General features: G+C 43.7%; 1 protein-coding gene across 1 annotated transcript; it reads right to left on the bottom strand.

The window, feature by feature from the left end:
- Nucleotides 1-1,298: 1,298 nt before the first annotated feature.
- On the bottom strand, nucleotides 1,299-2,966 carry POU4F2 (POU class 4 homeobox 2; the record flags this gene model as incomplete). Its single annotated transcript, XM_081076655.1, has 2 exons — nucleotides 1,299-2,240; nucleotides 2,682-2,966. The coding sequence occupies 2 exons, from the start codon at nucleotides 2,964-2,966 to the stop codon at nucleotides 1,299-1,301; spliced, it is 1,227 nt and encodes a 408-aa protein (XP_080932781.1).
- Between the last annotated feature and the right edge of the window lie 18,574 nt (nucleotides 2,967-21,540).

The raw sequence follows: 21,540 nt of genomic DNA, 5'->3' as shown, positions 1-21,540 counted from the left end.
AAACCTCACAAAGGAAAAACTGAAGAATTCCTGTAAAAGTTAAAATGTAGTCAACAAAGCAATTGAAAACTAGAAGACTGAAATACCTTGGTGAAATCTTAGAATCTGGAAGGACAAACACCAAGTGGCAAATGCACCTAAAGCTAGAAAATGATGCATTATTAGTCATGCTTCCAACTGCTTCACTTCTTCTTTTCCATTAGAGGTGTGTGTGTGTGTGTGTGTGTGTATGTGTGTGTAAAAGGGCGAGAGAACGAGTGTGTAGCGGGACAATGTGGGAATCCCCATTAAATATGTAAAGAAGTAAACAATACTTTGGACAGCGAATCAGGTCTACACGATTAAGACATCCATTACTGAGTGTCAACTCACAAATCAGAACACTACCAGTAAAAACAATGAGAAAACAATCTTCATTCAAAGTGAGAATATACAAATGGGCCAAAGGAAACACAGCATAAAAGGAAAGCTATAAAAATTCAGTAAACTCATCAAACAAAAAATTTTAACTTCACTAACCATACGTTTCCCTCCTGTTTTCAGACTAAAGAAGTTTAATTAATTAGAATGTGCACAAATTAAGTTGCTAGAGAGATAAATTAATAATTTACAGAGGGTTGTTCGGCAATAATCTAATAATAGCTTTCAAGATCAGTGAACACAGCAGGCGCAACTCCTCTCTTAAGCATTAACACTTCGGATAAGGAAGAAAGGGGTAAGAACCACAATAAAAATATATATATATAATATACAGTGTAAATGCAGAAAATCTGCCATCTTTTTTTAAAATTCAAAATACTTTAGAGATGTCTCTATCACATTAAGCATCAACTCTAGTTTAAAGTCTCAGTCCTGAATCAATTTCTATTTCTGAAAAATAGCTGCAAAGTGTACTTTTAAACTTGAACAAGGGTGTCTGTAGGAATAAAAACGAATCTTACTTGATCATTCTGGGGGCCTTTCAAAAGCTGTCTCATCAGCTTTCCTGCAAATAGCCAGCTCCAGATGTCCTCTGAATTAGTCGAGGTGCCTTTTCCGGATGGGGTGACGTTGAAAGGGACAACTTTGCTACAACTTGACAAACCCCTTCTTTTGTTTTTCTTTCCTTGGAGAAGTCGGTTCACATTCTCACCGGGTTTGGGGCTCAGTTTCTCTCTCTCCATTCCTCGCTTTCTCCGGATTCACATTTACTGGAATAATTTCTGGTTGCCAAAAGTGGAAAGAAAAGAGGCAGGAGAGAGGGGGAGGGAAAAGACGGGATAGGGAGGGGGATTGTCCCTGGAGAGGCCAAGGGTCTCCTAAATGCCCGCGGAATATTTCATTCTTTTCTGTTTCTGCCTCTGGTTGCAGAACCAGACGCGCACCACGTTTTTCTTAAGGTCCAGCTTCTCTGCGATGGCGGCGATCTTCTCGGAGGAGGGCCGCGGCTGGATAGCGAAGTAGGCTTCAAGAGAGCGCTTCTCCGGCGCGGCGATGGACGTGCGCTTGCGTTTCTTCTCCGCGCCATTGAAGAGCTCCGGCTTGGTGAGCTTCTCTCGGTGGGACTTCTCGGCCTCCTCGAGCCATGCTTGCAAGATGGGTTTGAGCGCGATCATGTTGTTGTGCGACAACGTGAGGGACTCGAACCTGCAGATGGTGCTCTGGCTAAGCGAGCCCACGCCGGGGATCTTGAGGTTGGCCAGCGCGGAGCCCACATCGGCCTGGGTCACCCCCAGCTTGATGCGTCGCTGCTTGAAGCGCTCGGCGAATGCCTCCAGGTCCCGGGGGTCGGCGTCCACGTCGCTCATGCACCCCATGTGTGAGGGCAGCCCGTGCGCGTGGGCCATGCTGAGCGCTGCTTGGTGCATGGGGTTCATGGTAGCCATGTGCGGCGCGTGAGCTGGCGTGGACACCACCGCGCCGTCGGGGCCGGCCATGGCACCCAGGGCCAGCCCGGGACTCAAGTGCTCCAGCAGCTCGCCCTCAAGCCCCTGATGCGGCTGATGGTGATGGTGGTGGTGGTGGTGGTGGTGGTGGTGCGTGCCCGCGAGCGCAGACGGGTGAGAGATGGGCACCGACGAGGAGGAAGCAGCCGACGTGCACGGGATGGTGTTCATGGTGTGGTAGGTGGCGTCCGGCTTGAAGGGGCTGTGGTGGGGCGGGTGGTGGTGGTGGCTCTTGCTCTGGGAGACGATGTCCACGGCCGCCAGAGCCTCGGCGCGGGCCAGCAGACTCTCATCCAGCCCGCCGAATATATTGCTCTGCAATTGCAAGTAAAAGGCACACATTACGCTCAGCAGGGAATTGTGCGCACTCTCTCCGGAAGCCCTGGCCCGCGCTCCACAGAGCCGCCGCGCCTACAACATCCTCAGGACGTTAAAATAATAATAACAATTAATAGCAATAATAATAATCTTGAAAATAGCTGGTAAGGAGGAGAGAAACGAAGCCACCCAGAGAAGCCGAGAGTGCACGAGGAGGAGGAAAGTGAGCCTGCAAACAACACAACACGCGCGTGGGCAACCTCCCAGGTCATAAAAATTAATATGAAAGGAAAGGCCCGTTGAATACATAAGAGAGGGGGGTGGAAATTGGTTGGGGGGTGTGGGGTGATTTGCTGTGCAGACATGAAAAAAACATCAAGCAGATAAAGGGGGCTGTCAAAATGTGCCTTTAAGCGGTGATTATGCAGAAATACGCACCGGTGGGGTTGGAAGACACGCTCTCCGCATCGCCTCGGAGCCCCCGCCGCTGCCGCCGCTGCCGCCGCTGCTACTGGAGCTGCTGCTCCGGCCTCCACCGCCCCCACCACTGCCGCCACCGCCACCAGCGTTACTCGAGCTGCTAGGAGAGCTGGCGGAGGGCGCGGCGGGCGCGGAGGAGCCGGGCGAGGCGCTGTGCAACGCCGAGTACTTGGGCTCCACGTGCAGGCCGCCGCCGTGCGGCATGCTGAACGCCTGCTTGCTGTTCAGGGACATCATCATCATCTTCCCAGCTCTCGGGGGCGCCGGTCCGTAGCGCACGCACTGACCCCGGCTGCCGGGATCCTCCTGAGAAGTGCTGGGCGAGAGCGGGAGCGCCGAACAGCGAGGCCAAGTTTCGCTCACCCGCCGCGTCTCGGAGCTTGGCGCGCTTTGCCCCGGGTACCCGCTCCGCGGCTGGCTCCGCCGTCAGTCTGAGAAGAAGATGCTGGGCTCCGCTCGGCGCTGGCTGCAGACCCCGGTGCCCGCAACTGCCCCCGCGCCTCGGCGCCGCGGAGTTATACTCGGCGCTCCCCGCGCCGGCCCCCGCACCCCCGCCCCCACCTACGCCCCCTCCCGCGCGCCTCCGCCCTCCCCTGCCGGGAAGCGCCAGTTTCTCCTGCTCCGCTTCTAGCGCCGCTCCCGCTCGCTCTCTGCTCCCTCCAGGCTCGGGTCCTTGCAGCTCTCCCGACGCTCGCTTCCCCGCGGTGTCTTCCACCTCCCCGTCCAGCCCCGCCCGCCCTCTGATGCCTCCGCCCCTCCCCGGCTCCCCGCAGCTTTCCTTACTTCGGGGCCCCTACTCCACCCCACCCCACTGGCCAGCTCTGCGCGCCAGTCGCGGAGCAGTTCCTACCTAGGAACTGGGCTCCAGCCCCTCCGGCTTCTTCCGCCCCGTTCCTGCCTCGCGGGGAAAAGAAACTCCTAAATAAAGTTGCGGACCAAGCCAACCTCGGGTGGGTTTTCCCCTAGACTACTAAGAAGTCCTCTGACCTGGCTGCCGCCCCGCCCCCAGCTTACCGCTAAGTTCCAGGCCTCCGCCCCCGCTCGGCCCGCCCCGCCCCGCAGCTCCGACGCCCCTGCTCCCTGGCTCCCGGTCCCCGCAGAGGACCCACACGCTGCCGCTGACCCGGATCCTCCGCGCTGCTCTGCGCTTCCGCCCGGTGCGCGCAGCGGCTGGCGCTCTGCTTCGCGCCCCCTCGGCCGAAGAGACATGGGGTCGGCAGGGCTGCAGGGCTTTCTCTCACTGGGTTTCTCGCAGCTCTCAGCGGATTGGACGGTCGCGGAGCCGTCCCGGGTCGCCTATGCGCATGCGACTCCCCCACCTCCCCACCCCCTCCCCCTGTCCCCTGTACTCCCCCAGCTCCACCACCGACACGCACTCCTCTCCACCCTCTTTCCTCTTCCTCCGGATATTTCTCCTCCTCCTCCTTGAATCCAGTCCAGTGTGAGTTGGGTCTTGGGCGGGTCCACTGGCAAACCCTGACACTGGATTTATTATTCTTCGTTAACCACAATCAAAGAAGGAAGGGGCAAGACAGAGAGAGGCAGGGCTGGAGATCACTGAGCGCATGTGCTACAAAACACCCCCCTACCTTACTCCCCCAAACACACACACACACACACACACACACACACACACACACACGCCCTTAGGGGCTGGCACAAGCCCCACTTATCTTCATTTCCACAGTCACTCAGCACAGAGCCTATTTTTAGCCAACACTTTGCTCCCACTTTTGTCCCAGTGGGGACCACTTTTCTTTGAAGTGGACACACACTGTTCCAGTTGTAAAAGAAGGAGACAACCTCTCAAGCCTCTCCTACACACACACACACACACGCACACGCACACGCACACCGCCTTCTTTCCTCCCCGCTCCGATCCGATGTCTTCTCTCTCCTTTCCTCGGTGTTGGGGGGCTGCTGTCACCTCACGGGAGCGCGGAAGGAGTGCAGGCGAGGTTGAGAGGCCCTGAGACCCGGACGCTGGAGCCCGCGGGTGGCCCGACCCGGACAGGGGTGGCGGGGAGCAGGTGCAGGCACGTGGAGCTGGCGCGCGCCGGGACACAACAGAATGGGAAGGAGCGTGGCGAAGGGGGAGCCCTCGAGTGGTCAGTGCCCGGAAGCCCCGCGGCTGCAGCGAATACGGGGCGGCCCGTTCCCCCCTGACCTCAGCTGGGCTGGGTGGCAGCATAGTCTTCGCAAGTCGCCAGAGTAGTGGGAAGGCTGCCGCAAACCGCGCGCGACGGGCTCTGTCCATGGTCCTTAAACCTCTTGCGCTTTCCTGCACTACTCCGGGGTTTGCCTTTCTCCTCCCCCGCATGGGGGGATAGAACAAATAGTAGCCGAAGGGGATTCCTACCATCCGTGTTCCCGAGCCTGAGCCGGAGAAGCCTGGACACCGGGGCTGGAGAAGGACTGTTGACATGAATGAAAGTGGCTTGCGCCCGACGGTTCAAGTAAATGCTTAGGTGTTTAATTTCTATCTCAACAACAGCCAGGGCAATTTTCAAGGAAATGAAAAAAAAAATGACATCGTGCAGCTCTCACTGTCTCAAGCTTCGAGAAACGAAATAAATCAAAGTTAAAGGCTTGAGCATCATTTAATTACAGTGCGAATCGCGCTTTGAAAGAAGTAGAACAACATCTCTAAACAAATTATGACTGGGCCAGGAAGGAATTATTAGATTGAAATTTCATTTAGGCTCGGGAGACACCGCGCTTCACTGTGTAATCTGCTATGCCTCATCTGATTTGTATGCTTAATTCAGCTTGACGAATTTATTAGTTTTTATAATAGTGAAAAAATTGAGCAGCACTATGGGCTAATGCATTGTGTGTACTATAAATTGTATGTCATCGTGGAAAGGCTGAAGTCTATAGCAATCTTTTATTTATGCCGGTATAGGAGGGATGATTTTCGTGCAAGCTTTTCAGAGGTTCACACCAAACTCCACTGTTGCTGTGTCTCACTGGTCAATTAACATATTGTCATACTAATTAGACTGCTACATCAGTGATATAATTTCAAACTTCAAATTATGTTCTAATTAACAATGGTTGTTCAATTTGCTTAATATTCAAAAGGCTTTGGATGGTTTAATTAGTATAAACTGTTGAGCATCTCTAAAGCCTAATAAAAATCCATTAAAATATTTTGCGTGTGTTTTCTACCAGTACTGCGTAAGGGCCGAATGACTAGTGAAAGTACGAAGGAAGTAACTGAAAGACAAACGTCTGCATCTACCTGGTTACCCCAGATTATAATACTAACTGAATCACAGGAGAAACTTTTGGGTATTGCACGTCCTAAACAGTGTGTTTATGAGTTTAAATAAAGGCATAAGAATATCAAGGAGAAAAACCACATGGGGGAAAAATTCTTCTCTTTCATTAGGTGCCTAATTAGATGTAAAGTGAAAAGCAACCCTGAGGAGTTTCCCAAGCATTATTGTGGCAACAGTCTGCTGAACTTGGTTTGCAAAATCAAATATTTGGGGGTGTTATGAACCTCTCCCTGTCCCCTCCCCCTTTATTGAGCTTAATTACTTGCAATAGTTGCTTTAATGTATGTTGTCACCTGGGAGTATTGAGAAGTGCATATCGTTAATATGAATTAATCTTGATTTTAATAGCAACTGACAACTGATCTCCAAAATGCTAAACACTTGTCACCACTTCATATGGTAAATAAGGTAATATAATAAATTCATGAAATAAGGAGGGCACTGTTGAAATGACTGGAAAAACTTTGTTTGATATGGAGTTTATTGATTGAAACTATTTTAAGCATGACAACTCCCGGGAGAATATTTTCCTGATGGCCAAAATTCACATATCATTAAATTAATCTCAATATAACTTTGTGTAATCTCTCAGATAGTCCTCAGTAATATCTCTAATTAGAGACAGGGGGAAAAAGGCTGACCTTTACTCTAATTATCAAGTTGAAGTAAAATTACTATGTAGTTGTAGAGCAATTCAGGAGTTTATTTACGTGTATTCCCTTCCCCTGGAAAACACATACATTAAAAAAGAAGAAGAAAGAAAGAAAACACGACACAGAGTAAGATTTCTCCTTTTCTCACTCAAAGTGAAAAATGTATAGCAGTGATTGTGCTGCATTAGGGGGGAAATGCAATTCTCCCTTCATCACCACGACTTGCAATCTTGGCAATCATTCCTTCCAGGGTTGTCTTTGCAGTGATAGCAATAAAATCCATTTCGGTTTTGCCCACAGGCATTGCTGCAAAATGCTCCCGCAAGTGTGCTCACTGCTGGCGCTGCTCACTGAGGAAGAAAGACTCCGGCCTCCTAGGACACGGAGGTCACCTAAAGAACTGGGAAGTTGGGGTGGAAGGACATGGCCTAATATCCGAAATCTGCTTCCTATGATCTCAACATACACTTTTATGCTGGCATCTCTGCACATCTACAGACCCACCTAGTAAACCAAAAACAACGAAGTGATTTTTTTAATGCAGAGAAATGGAAAATGGATCAACTGTATGACTGCACAAGGAGCGCCTTTCTTCTTGCCAAGCCTCTTTGTTTGACAATAGCTTCTGTCCCATCCGCTGCCAGAAGCGGACAGATGTGACCAGCTTCCCTCCAGGCTGGCGAGAACTCACTGGAGGTTCCACCCAAGCTCTCCAGCGGGGTTCCTGCAGTAGGCAACCCCTTCACCCCAAAATTGGCTGGCAGCCATCCCAAAGGGAGAAATCACTGTCTCCTCCCCTGTGTCTGGATCTTAATTTACTATTAAAATTTTAAGCAGTGCATTCATATTTTACCAGACCTAATGTGTTTTATTAAATTTTAATCCATTAAAGACAGTGTGATTTCTTTGTATTTCAAACAGAATTGAGTTGGACTGCAAGGAAGATTTCTTAAAGGACAGATTTGACCTTATTCATACACCACTTCTCAGGTAGACAGGGCTTGGGAGAGGAAAGAGGAAAGCGATGGATGCACTGCCCCCCCCCCCCATTTCATCTCCTCAAAGAGGCCAATCTGCTCCAGATTCTGAATAGAATCAGACCCCCTGAGCTCTCTCTGGACTCCATCGCTTGGGGCAGAAGGGTAGGGAGTGATTAAACTGCTGTATGGCCTCTGCTGTTGCAGGGAAGAAAAAAGAAGGAGGGAATTATCCCTGAAATAGAGACCTATGCGAACGCTCAGCGAGCAGGCCACAGAGCTGCCTGCTGGGACAGAAGGGCTCTCCTGGGTTTGTTACGTCCTGAGGTAGGGGCTATGTTCCAGGAGTGATGGGTGCATTTTGCTCAAACATCTTTCCTCTGGGAGCAATGCTCTTGTGTTTGTCTCTAATCTTCCACAGGCTCCCCGTGAGCCCCAAGTCTCCCTCCTTCGTCCCAAAGTGCCAGGCACCCCCTCTGCCTGATGCGTGCGCACGGCCTCCTCTTAGCGCCTTCCCGGCTAACTCTCACGCTCAGCCTCCCAGCGCCAGCAGTCAGCAAGCGTCTCCGGAAACCTCGGCGTTCCCAGGCCCTTCTAGGTCGAAATCTGGGCTCGCAGCCCCCGCCCTCTCATCCAGGCCAAGCAGGGCTAAGGGAGGGGAACAAAAGCAGGTGGCTTTAGGCGCCCTGGAGGGCGCGCTTTAGGGACGGGAAGAGACTTGCGCCAAGGCCACGCATCTGGAGTCGCCGAACGAGCCACGTGGGCTCTCTGTAGGTAATTCTGGACTGAGGAATGCGGCCGGACAGGGGACGTGGGACCATAGACAGCAAAGCAAAGGTTCCCTCTTTCCCCGGTGGAGGGAAGGGAGCAGAGCTCAGTTTGAAATGAAGCAGACTGGAAGGACGGGGACGCGGGATGAAGCCTGGGCCCCCCCCGGGATGCCCGCGGGGCTCCTAGGCGCCGTCACGATTCCGCCTAGTGGGTTTGCGGAGGCCGAGTGTGGCGAGGAGCCTGCACGCGGGGACAGCAGATTGGACCCACTGGAGTCAACCAACCTTAGGAGTAAACACAACAGGCGCCGAGAAATTAAAATCTGTCGCAGGCAAGGATTCAGTTCTCGGTATCCAATTCCGCACGTCCCAGGGGGCGGGGGCAAGATTCCCACACTGACGCACGGACACACTCACAGATACGCTCACACCCCCACGCACGTAGATACCCACGTGCTAACACGCACATTTACTTGGACGCACACCTGTTGTCCCTCCCCCGCCCCCCCCCCGGCGCTCCACGGGGGTCTCGGAGGGGTGGTCAGCAGACCCCTGGGTTCTGTCCACAGCAAGCACCTGTGTGTTTCCTTGGCCCAACGAAACCGTTATTTTTCGTCGCAGAAAATTTTCTTGCGCCGTGTGTGTATCTCTGCTCAGAGTTCAGTCCAGTCACGAAATCAAACTTAAAGCAAAGGAACAATCAATGAAGACTTTTGCAATTCATGGCGCCTTGCGCTTCCAGGAACTAAAGTACATGCAAGAAATCGAAACTTAATTACTTGAAAGAAATCCAGAAATCCCTCTGCATAATGTATCCAGTCATTTTTAGGAGGGTTTGTGTTCCGTGCAGTGTACACTAACTCTGTACCTTGGACTAAGATCTGGCTCCCTTCAATTCCTCGGTCTGCGCCCCACCTCTGCCGGGGATTTTGCCCTGCCCTAGGCTCCTCCTTCTTCCCACTGCTTAGAGCTGATCTAGTAACATTTCTTTTCAGAAGTCACCACCTGTAACGTTACAAGAATCCCTCTCTTCTTGGGCTCTCACTAGGGCTGTTATGTGAATTTGTGTGAGTTCCTTAACGTTAATACTGAATCTGAAACCAGGCCCCTTAGTGAATACAAGGCAGGACCATTTCTCTGAGGGCCTAGTGCACCACTAAAAAGTGCCACTCAGCTGGTGATAGAAAAATTGATTAAAAGGTGGACATTTTTCCTTCTCTCTAGGGAAGTTCTCCTTCCCACGACCCCAAGTGTCATTATCTTCCTAAGGCACAGTATGAGAATATTTGTTCTGACCAAACTCTTCTTCAATGTATTTGAGTGGACGGACCACAAACCCTGGACACTAGTTTCTTCCTCTGATCTGTTCCTTTCAAACTCACTCATCTCTCCCTCTCCTTTGCTTTCCAGTTGATTGAGAATCTTTGTATCTATAAAGTGCCAAAAGACTTTTATCTGATACCACTAAATAAAATAGATGCTCCTGCATTCAGCTTAAAGATGCTAGTTAAGATCAAATAACTTTTGTACTTATTGTGACTCTGACATTTGAGTACTATTGGGAATTAAGACATTTGGTGATAATGAGTGCCGTGGCCAGTGGATTTGAAGAACAGAATAGTCCCTGAATCTCTTAGCACGAAAAGCTTTCTCATAGACACCTTATAGAAATCTGAAGTAATGTTATGAAAGAATGAAAAATACATTGGGGAACAGCTTGGAAACTGAAGTACATTTTGATTTAACTTACATTAACAGAAATGTAATGTAAAAGTGAAAGGATCTAACAAAACCATTAATAATTAAAAAATAATTACAGATAGTCTATCCTTACTATTCATAACCACTCAACACTTTAGACAAAGAAAACGGAATACCCTTAATGGAAATGAGATGTGAGCAGACTACTAATATGAAGTTAACCAGGAACTGAGCATTTGTGAGAAGAAAGCGTTTCCTTGTTTTCCCCCACCTGCATATTTTAATTCTCTCAGAGTTGGCTTGGACCTTCCTCTTCCATCAGCATATACACTGAGTGTCAGAGTTTATACAACAGAAATCTCTTGAGCAATAACAACACAGACCTTATCGAATTCTGAAGATCGGGGCACCAGATGGCTTGTCTATTAACCATCCTCATTGACAAATATTTATAGGTGCCTATGAGATACATGCTTCTGTAACAGATTTTGGTTAAACCCACATGGGTTTCACAAAACAATGATCCTCTAAAGACTGCAGTTTGGTTCCTTTCCCTATTTGTGGTCATTAAAAAAAAAATTGATCATCCTTTTTGGATTCAATGTCAACCTTTTTCTTGTACTCCTCACCAAAAGAGTTGCATCCCAGCATAAAAAAAAGTTTGAGTATAATTCTCTGTTACCTAACTTGTATTTGTTTTCTTTCCAGTATCTATTTTACAATGTCCAACGTCTTTAGATTAATACATCATCATGCAGTAAGACTTTAATCATGCACCAGATCTTTAAAATAGTGTTGGAAGGAAGATATAGTGACTCCACTCTGATTTTCACTGCATATTCTTGATTTTCTTTGAGAGACACATGGGACTGCCCCTAAAGTGCTCTGTTGATGTTTGGAGGCACTGGGAAGAAATCAAAGCAGCCTGGCGGAAAGCAAACTTCACTGCTTCTTTTCAGAGATAAAGGGAAATCTTACAAAAGGAGAGATTTGCAGACAAACAACTGGAATTCAGTGAAGTCATGGCTGAGGCATCTGCTGGGAAGCCACCAGGAAGTGGAGAACTACAGCCTATGTCAAATCTTGTGCCTCAAAAGAACTTGAAGTCTCCTCCCTTCTTTCCCCACCCCCAGATGAATTTTGTAGGAAACAGAAAGAAACCTAAGGAAAAATGCTAACAGGTTGACTGTACAGCCTATAAATGCTTCTTAGCTATATAAATATAAGGGCATGAAATATGTAGATTCCTTGTCGGCATTTACTCTCTTTTTTTTTTTTTAATGCAGCAGAAGGTTATTACAGCAATGACAACAAACTCACCTTTAAACATTTATCCTTTCTTGAAGTTTTGTACATGGCTGAAATGATTTGCCTGTAAATCTCATATAAACAGAAATGTGCAAATCTACCATACAATTATAATATTTTTATAATAGGTGTTAATTATTACATTAACACGTGTTATTATTAATAATTAATTATGTTAATTATAATATGTGTTAATGTCTCTCTCTCTCTTTCTTTGTCTCCTTCATAGGCATATACAGATCATCAAGATAGCACAAGTTCAGCTAACATGTACTCTGGGAGATGCTAGTTTTTCCTGATATGTATGTGACATTATACTGATGAAGTATCATAACCAGCGTGCTGTATTTTAAAGCATTAGGATCTCTGCTCCTCAAAACACAAATTCTATATACTTTGTGATGTCACGTGTTCATTACACTCCTTTGCCTTTCAAGGGGAAGGCCAAAGTAGGCGTTATCAACATTGTGCTTAACGGGTATATTCCTTTCTTATTTTTTACAGGATTGAATTATTTTATTACCAAATTAATTTTTTTGTAATTTCAAAGTTTTTAATTACAAAAACTTCAGGCTTACAGAAACTACACCCACACAACCCCCCGCCCCCACACACACACACGCACACTCAGTCAAAGCATCAAATATACAGAATAAAGCACAATAGTCAAGATATAGAAACAACTCAAGTGTCTGTCAGTGAGTGAATGGGTACAGATGATGTGGCATATATACAATGGCATATGATTCAGTTTTCCCATTTGCAACAACATGGATGGACCCCGAGGGCACCATGCTAAGTTAAATAAGTCAAAGATAAATAGAGTGTGATCTCACTTATATGTGGAATCTAAAAAGCTGCAGATGATCAATACTGTATTAATTATGTCTTTTTAGTCTGTGTTTTTAATGTTTTGGTATCTTGGAGTCTTGCTTAGGGAGAGACTGCCCCTCTCAGAGTTAGCTAATTCCAAGAGAGAGCAAACAACTTGCTTGTGAGCACTGCTTTCATATATGCACCGACGAATCCAGAGCCCACACACCGAGCAAATTCCTTTATGGAGCTCTCACACCTGGGGCCACGTAACCCCTGCCCCAAATCACACCAGATGCCACTTAACAAGGCCAGCCCCTGTGCCCCACAGCCTGTTGAAATTATTTAAACTAGCCAATCCTAAGCCTGCTTACCTGCCTCACCCATTAGTTCCTGTGGAAACCATGATAAAGGCTCTTGCCCATATTCCCCCTCACTTCCTCTGTCTCTTGACTCACTCTGGTGGCCCCCATGGCAAAGTAAACCCCCTCCTCTTGGGAACAGAGGAACAAGTTATCTTTTCAATGGCAATCATGTCCTCACCCGTTGGTCTTGCCATACATGAATAATAATAAACTTTTATTTTAAAACACACCCCTTCACTCATTCTTCTCACTCAGAGAACTCGGGGGCTTGGGTTATCCAGCATTTTTCAGTCATTCATACCAACGCTCCCTCCTCCATTCCTGAGGTTAATTAAGAATTGAACCTAATGGTTTTGTCGTACTCTGCTGGGGCAAATTTTAGATGGAGGGCACCTGACTCCTACTGCAGCTCATTTTCTCTGCGCGTGGAAAGGGGAAGTTGCAAGAAGCATCTGACGTGACTCCTTCCCCCAAAAGCTCCATTCCTTGACTATTAAGTCATCACTGTTTGGGTGAAGAAGGTGCTGGTGAGCTAAGCAGGGCGTGATCCCTTCCAGGGAGAAATCAGTGTTATCAGAAGTCACTGTGAGATGGGAGAACTGATGGGGTTTCTCACTGGGTCTCCTCATCGCCTCAGCTCAGCGGACTTCAGAGCCAGGTAGGGAAAGAACCCGCGGGAAACTGTCTTTCATCTTTGTCCTGTGCAAACTGAATGCACTATGCAATGCGTGGGCCTATTTTCCCCGCCTGACAGATGTTTTCATTCTTTAAAGAAACAAATCCTTTCCTTTTTTCATGAATATCCTCTTTTTAGTTCTATCTCTGAGTATGTTTCAGTAATATTAATCTTTAATATTGCTAAGAGTTTCTTTCCAATTTCTTCATCCCTCAGAGACTGTTTCCTTTAAAGCACTTTTATTTTCAATATGACCGTTTTGGTCTCTGTCCTTCGTATGAAATACTGTTTGGTTAACTGGCTCAAAAGTTGATTGAAATTTCCATGCACCTGAGTTTGCCTTTTGTACTTTGGTTTCCTGTTTAGAATAACCCAGCTGGGCTGTTTCGTTGGGGATAAAACTAGTGGTAGTTTTGTTGTTGTGTTTTTGTCATTCTCGTTTCTAACCAGGTTGATTACCAGAGAGGAATCTTTCACACAGAAGCCAAGTTGTTCCTTTGGGTAACCCCTAAAAGCCTGGAATGTTGGAGAGATGCACCAATTCTTCTCCTTCTCAGGGAGAAACCAGAATTTGGGTGTTTTCCCCACTTGCACTGTGCTAATTCGGGAATGGTTGCTGTCCAGCGGGTGTGTGTTGGTCCAAACCATCACCTTTGTTCTCAGTGGCCTCCACCTGGGGCACTTTCCTCTCAGTGCTCAGACTCAGGCAAGACAGAACCACTCCATCAGGCAGCCCCTCGAAATGTTAGGACATTGGATACACAGAGCAGCTATCTCCTTCCTTCCTCATGGAGAAGCCAGGAGCTAAGGGATTCCTTCTGATTGTGTGGTGCTACACTGGAGGAGAAATTGTGATGAGATGGTGGCATGCATTTTCCTACTGGCTTTGATACAGCTGATCTCATGCTTGAATGGGGTGCTGGAGCCTCTCAACTGGCCTCTGGATTTTTTCCAAAGAGATCCATGTATTTTTGTCAAATTGGTGTGTCCATCGGGGGAAGGAAGTCTAGGGTTTTCTATTCTTCTATCTTGCTGATATTACCCCTAATCTCCTCCTCACGTAAGGGCACAAGTCTTGTTGGGTTAGAGTCCATGCTGATGACCTCATTCCTATTTAATTACCTCGCTAAAGACTCAATCTCTAGATATAATTGTTTTCTGCAATACTGGGCTTTACAATTTCAACATGTGCATTTTGAGAGGATATAATTCAGCCAATAACAATGCTACAACATGGTTGACTCTAGCACATTATGCTAAGTTAAAGAATACAGGCAGAATCTTACATATTGTATGATTCTATTGTGGAGACAGACATAGATTGGTGGTTACCAGAGGCTGGAAGACGGTACTGGCGAGTGACTACTTAATGACTATGGCATTTCTTTTGGGGTGATAAAAATGTTTTGGAACTAGATAGAGGTGAGAATTGCATATCATTGTGAATGTACTCAATGCCATTGAATTGTACACTTTAAAATGGTTAATTTTATGTTATGTGAATTTTCTATGCTAAATGAATTTGTGAATTTGATGTTATGTGAACATGTGTGTTTGTTTATGTGTCTATAAAGAGATAAAGCCATGTGGCAAAAGAATAGCAATTGGTATTCCTTCATCTTGTCTGTAGGTTTGAAGTTTTTCATGTAAAAAGTTAGAAACACTGAGAAAGGAGTTTGTTTTTAAGTTATTCCCCTCATTTTAGGTTTAGTTTTTCCAACATTTCCTGTTTAATAAACGTTAGTGTATCCATATGCCTTGGGTGCCAGTTATACAGGAAGGATGGCAGGTTCTTTGCCATCAAGAAACTCACAGTCTATGGCAGCGTTTCTCAAAGTGTAGTCTCTGACCGTTTTTTAGCCCTTGAAGAATAAAGCACTATGGCATAGACCGTACATCACTAAAGCTTTAGTTCAGCTGACATTTCTTCCAGAGCAAGCACTTATCCTCCTAAGAGGAGGAGTACTTCCTTAGATCCAACAGTTGTGGGTCACTAAGATTGTATATTCCTGAAGTCTGTAGTTTCACCAGTGCCTTCCTTATTCCCCTCCTTCCTGATTGTGGTAGAGCGCACAGCTTCCCTGGAAGGCTGGTTCTGTGCTGTGGTTCTGGGAGTCATTTCTGGAAGTTCCGCCTCGAGTCTGCTACTTCGGCCTTCCCAAAGGTTTGTAAGCGTCCGCCTGTATTGAATCTCTTTCTGCCTAAACTAGATAAAACCGTTTCTGTTACTTGACGCTAAACCCAGACTGATACTTCAGCCTTAAAATTATGTTCTCTGGTGCTCAGTAGTCTTTTTGTTCATCTTTATTTCACTTTCCATCTCATTCCCTACAAAACCTATGCAAATATTTTCCACTGCTGCCATCATGACTTTGAGTACGTAACCTCACTTCACAGTTTACTAAAAAAATAATTTACTGTCACGCATTCCCTTAAGTTTTCTACTGCCATCTAGCCATCTTTTCCCTGTGTTTTCACCCAACACAGCCTCCTTTGATTTTCCCAAAGGGGTTAATCTCTTCCCTTTAATGTGCTCATGACTTCTTACCCGCTCACCTCCTTTAGACACCAGTCTATCAATTTACTCTTTCTCTTGTATCCTCAGTTTTTCCTCTCCAGGCTATCTCTTCTTTCCCTACAAATATACTCAAAGTGCTCTGGCCATAAAATTTAAATAAAACAAACTTTCTTTAAATTTCTTTCCTCCAATATTTCTCTTCCTTTTGCCATGAAATTTTGGAAATGATAGTTGCATTTACTGCTTCCATCTTCTCACCACCCAAGTACTTCTTACATTCTGGAAAGATTACTTCTATCTTTAACTCTCTGTTGGTGGAGTTCACTATTAGGATACCAATGACACATTCTGGGGTACTTTTTCCAAAAGCGTGGGCTTTATATGTAAAATTTGTGCTGGTTCTACCAGTTATTGACTTGAATTCTCATTTTGCCCCTCTGAAAAAAAAATGTGGACAATAATAGCGTATTCTTCTCCCAGGTTATTGAGTAGATGAAATGACATATTGTATGTAAAGGGCTTCGCATGTTTCTTTGTATGTAATAAGCCCTTAATAAATATTAGCTAAGAATACAACATAAATAATAATCTATACAGAATGTGAGGGCTGGCATTCTCTCATTCTTGAAAAAAATTGGCTTGATTCTGAGCATATGATCTGTAAGAGCAGGATAAGCCAGCCTCAGCAGAATCATCCTTTATCAGCCATGCTTTGTCCTTTCTTGGTATTCTTTTCCTACCCTCTCCTGTCCATCAAACAAGCCCAACTCCCCAATGGCCAATCTTCCCAAGACTATTATATCAAAAATATGGGCTTATATATCACTTATTCATTAACTCAAAGACACATTCAGAGAAATATCATGTATGGAGTAGGTGCTTAATACATATTCACTGACTGAATGTATGATTGTTATGACAGCAAATGATGTGAATGTTGTGGATTAGAATCTTGTTCTTTTCTGAGTACCTGACCCAAAGTTAACAGGTAGACAACAGACTGAGAGGAAATATTTGCGTTGGATAAAAACTACAAAGGAAAAACTAGATTACAGATTATACAAGGCACCCCTGCAAAATTACATGAAAAGAAACCTAATAGAAAAGTGGACAAATGTTATAAATAAGCAATTTATAGATTGGCAAAGTTAAGTGCTAACTAATATTGGAAAGATGCCAGATTTCACTAAGCAACCAGACAAATGCTAATTAAGATGGTAGGGTACCACTTTGTAAGAATCTTCTTTATAAAATTGGAAAATTAGATAATACCAAAAATTATTAAGGATGTGGGATAGAAGTCATAACATAATATTGACAGAGGTATAATTATTGGATGGTCATTGTGAAAAGCAAATTGGCAGTCTTTAGTTAAAATGACCTTGCAAATACCCTCTGACTTACCAATTCCACTGCTGGGTTATACTCCAAAGAAGTTTTCTTACAGATCCTACAGGTGATGTGTTTGAAGATGTTCCTATCAATGTTGTTTATAAGGAGAGAGAGTTAGAAGAATTAGAGAGAAGGTATGACACTTATGGCAATATAGAAAGGCCTTAAAAAGTGCATTAAAAACTGAGCAAGGTCTATGTTGAATGTAAACTATAATTGAAAAACAAACTGAGTAAGGTCTGTAATATAATGCCATCTATATACATAAACACACACAAAAATAGCTGTATATTTTTAGAAGAGATAAATATATCCAAGGACATAGTCAACTCAATAGAGTAAGTACCATTGCCTGGTAGACGTGTAACTGGGAAATAAATTTATTAAGACATATCAAGTGCCTTAAAGGAGTTCATTTCCTCCTATGAATCTTACTTCTAGGAATCCCTCTTAAGAAAACAATAAAAAATGCAAACAAAGGTGAAAGGCAGTGTTATTTAAAGGAGTGAAAATCGGCGACATCTAAATGTCCAATATGAGAGAAATAGTTTAATAAACTACAGCATAACCATATTATGAATTAGGTTTCAGTCACTATAATCATGTTTTCAGAGAATATTTAATAACATGGGAAAATAAATTATTTAAGAAAAAAACAAACATGATACAAAACAATAATTCTTTGTGTTCATAAGAAGTATATAGATGCACAGAAAACAGTGGAAAAAAGTAAGTATTTCATTTCAAGAATTGCATTGTGAAATATTTTAATTTTCCGACTTGTCTATTACGAGTTTTTAGTCCTTTTATCACCAGAATTGCAGGTGTGTATAGATTTAGGTAGAGTTATAGACATAGCTTTCCCAGCTCGCATACTTTTTCATATAAGATTCATTGCATATCTTATTTAAAGTGCTGTAACTAAGTGATCCATCAGCTGAACCATCAGCTGAACTCATTCACTATCACTAGCTGCAGTGAATATTTATAAATTGGAAATGGTATTTAACTGACTTAAGAAGGATATATTTTGCCATCTAAGTTTTATAGTACATCTCTGAAGTGGGGGAAAGCTCACAGGCTAATATAGAGGAGCCAGTCTTGACTATCACACTCTTAGCTGGGGATCCCACAGAATGATCCTCTAAATATGGCCTAAATCTTTTCAACTGAAATCCATACTGTCTCTTATTGCCTAGAGCTGAACCAAGATGCTCCTGGGGTAGCTAAAAGATAGGATGAGAAGGGGTATGTTATCCGACTCCTTATTTTCACCCTTTTCAATACTTTAGTAGGGAAAAGAAAGGTTACTTGATTTGTTTAATAGAAAAAAATCCACTTTATTAAGAAAGTTAAAATAACATCTCTATTTTCAGAGGTAGGATCCATTATAGTTTCTACTTTAGATTTTCTAGATGATATATACTTGAAGAACTTTTGTAAACTAGCTGTTATTTTTACTTGAAAACATAGCACACAATAATGACTGGATTTATGCTGAAGACAGTGCAGTAACTTCACTCTCTGACCACCCTATTAGCTGCAAACACATGGCAAAGTTAAATAAAATATAAGAAAGGAAAACCTCATAGTTGCATGATGAGGAAGGGACAATAGTGGTTCTACTCCTCCATACTAGTGACAGGGAAAGAACAAAGCAGTTACCCACAGACGTCCAGAAAGATTGTTTCTGGATATTTTATTAGAGAATTGTATTCAATTACCCACAAGTCACATTTCATGGCAAAGTTTCAAGTGCAAACTGGTATTATTATGTATACTCTCCCAGCAACTAATGAATACTTTAACAGTGAACCACACACATGAGGTTGGTTGGTTGGTTGGTTAGTTGGTTGGTTGGTTAGTTGGTTGGTTGGTTGGTTGATTTTAATCTAAGGCAGGAGTAACGTGATCTATATTTTTGTCTTTAATGTCTCTTAATATTCTTTACTTAATAATTCACCACAAGTTACTAATATAAGTTCAAATATTTCTTCAATTGAAACTCATCAAAAAAAAAAAAACTCATCATAGAAAAACCTGAAAGACTAGAAAATTGTTCTTCCTATTGCTACTTAGAACCAAATGGTCTCACAGAATCTATAGTAAAAAGAAAATGCAGGGCTAAATAATTCTATCACAAAAATTAATCTGTAATTTAATTTGCTATTAATACAAATGATTTTCTTAAATTGTCGATTTAATTGTCAAAATTATTTTTTCTACATGGTTTTCTCACCAATCATTTTTTTATTCATTCTGGAAGCACAGCAATTCAATGTGAAACCAAGTATGTTAAGTCCAGATAAAAATCTAAAATTAAATTCAGAGTCCCAAATGAGATGAATCAAACAGGCCCACACCAAGACACATCATAATTAAAATACAAAGATTAAAGACAAAGAAATAATCATAAAAGCAGCAAGAGAAAAGTAGTTAGTTACCTACAAGGAAGCTCCCATAAGATTGTCAGTTGATTTTTCAACAGAAACTTTGCAGGCTAGAGGGATTGGCGGGAAATATTCAAAGTGATGAAAAGTAGGAACCTACAACCAAGATTGCTCTACCCAGTAAAGCTACCATTTAGAATTGAAGGGCACATAATGCGCTCCCCAGAGAAGAAAAAGCTAAAGAAGTTCATCACCAACAAAGAAGTATTACAAGGAATCTTAAAGGGACTTCTTTAAGACAAAATAAAATAATAATAATAAGGCAATAACTATGTGTCTATCAAAAACTATATTTAAATGTAAATGCTCCAATCAAAAGACATTGGGTGGCTGAGTGGGTAAGAAAACAAGACCCTTACATATGCTGCTTACAAGACACTCACTTCAGATCGAAAGACAAACACAGATTAAAAGTAAAGGGATGGAAAAAGACATTTTATGAAAATGGAAATGGGGGGGAGGAAATCTGGAGTAGCGATACTTATATCAGACAGAATAGACTTAAAACAAAGGCTGTAACAAGAAACAAAGACGGACCCAGAATTTTCAAACAATGCTCTCACTACCTTTCATTTGGGGCCTGAAAATTCTGGAATTTAACAAGTATCTATCCAACACCCTTGAGAAAGGAAAGAGAAAATACCCTTACTTTTTTGTAGGCTCAACAGAAGCAGCCATGAGTGCTTCTTTAGCAACCTGCTTCACCAACTCCAAATACAGCAGGCTCTCTTCAGTGTCAAGGCATAAACTTAATCTCTCTCAAGCTAGCCTTTCAAAATGCCTATTACAGAGCTGGCACTCAATAAACACTTGCTTAATAAACTATTGAGATGAATAAAGAAGCTCAGTTCACCTATGCACTAATTACACTATAATGAAATTAAACTTCAATTAGAATTTAATTTTTCAAAAGATTTTTTATTCAAGTATAGTTGGAGATGGGATGCTTGAATATAAAAACCAGTGATTGCTTCTTATCTGGTGTTTTCAGAAGGTGGGATGCTTGCTGGAGGAACCCGCAGGAGTACTTTGTGTAAGAATGTTGATATTTCTGAATCTAACATCATATGATTCTATAAAATACCTTGATGAGCAGTCCATTGTTCTCATTGCAACAACTAAAGCAAGAAAGATAATTTAAATTTTTGAAAACATTGGAGAACTATGGAAGCAAAGAGCTTTGAGAGCACTAAAATTCTAGCTAAGAAGAGGCCCTTCCTAGTTGACTGCTGTATCTCCATTTTTCCTGAAGAGGAATCTGAGGCACAGAGATGTTAACTAACTTGCTCAAAATCTTACAGTGAGTAAGTAGCAAAAGCAGGCAATCTAGCTAGAAAGCTAACTTTTTTATCGAGTTGATTAGTCACATCTCTGGCTAATGTGTAGTCCACAGAAAACACTAGCATATGATTAGAAGGATCTTGTATCTAAAGGTCCATCAGGACTTGAACTAGCCTAAACCAGATCCAGATTACAACAAAAATCATTGACTCTGTTCATTCATATTGTATTAGTCAAGGCTGTTAACTTGTGCCATATCTAGCTCAGAATCCATTTTCCTTTATCAATTTTTTTTTTCAGTTTTCATCAAAGACCATTTCTAAGAGATGTGTTATCTCTCAGAGTTGGCTTTTAGGACAATCCAGTCAACTGTCTGTACCACTTCTACAATCTTACAGATGAGCATGGATCAACTATAGCATGTCAAGCTTGTACGTTTCTTGTAGCAATTGGTCCAGAGCACCTGTAAATAGTTTGGAAGTTTATAAAGATGCTGTCTATGTTTCTACTAGCAACATATTGTGTGTGTGTGTGTGTGTGTGTGTGTGAAGAAAACTATATAATTAAATTGTTTCTTGCTCAGATTATAGGACTACTTTCTTTATTAGCTAGTGTGCATTGTTTAGATG

The sequence above is a fragment of the Rhinolophus hipposideros genome, assembly GCF_964194185.1.
Source record: "Rhinolophus hipposideros genome assembly, chromosome: 16".
In the NCBI taxonomy this organism is placed as follows: Eukaryota; Metazoa; Chordata; class Mammalia; order Chiroptera; family Rhinolophidae; genus Rhinolophus; species Rhinolophus hipposideros.
This window is presented reverse-complemented; position numbering and strand designations above follow the sequence as displayed.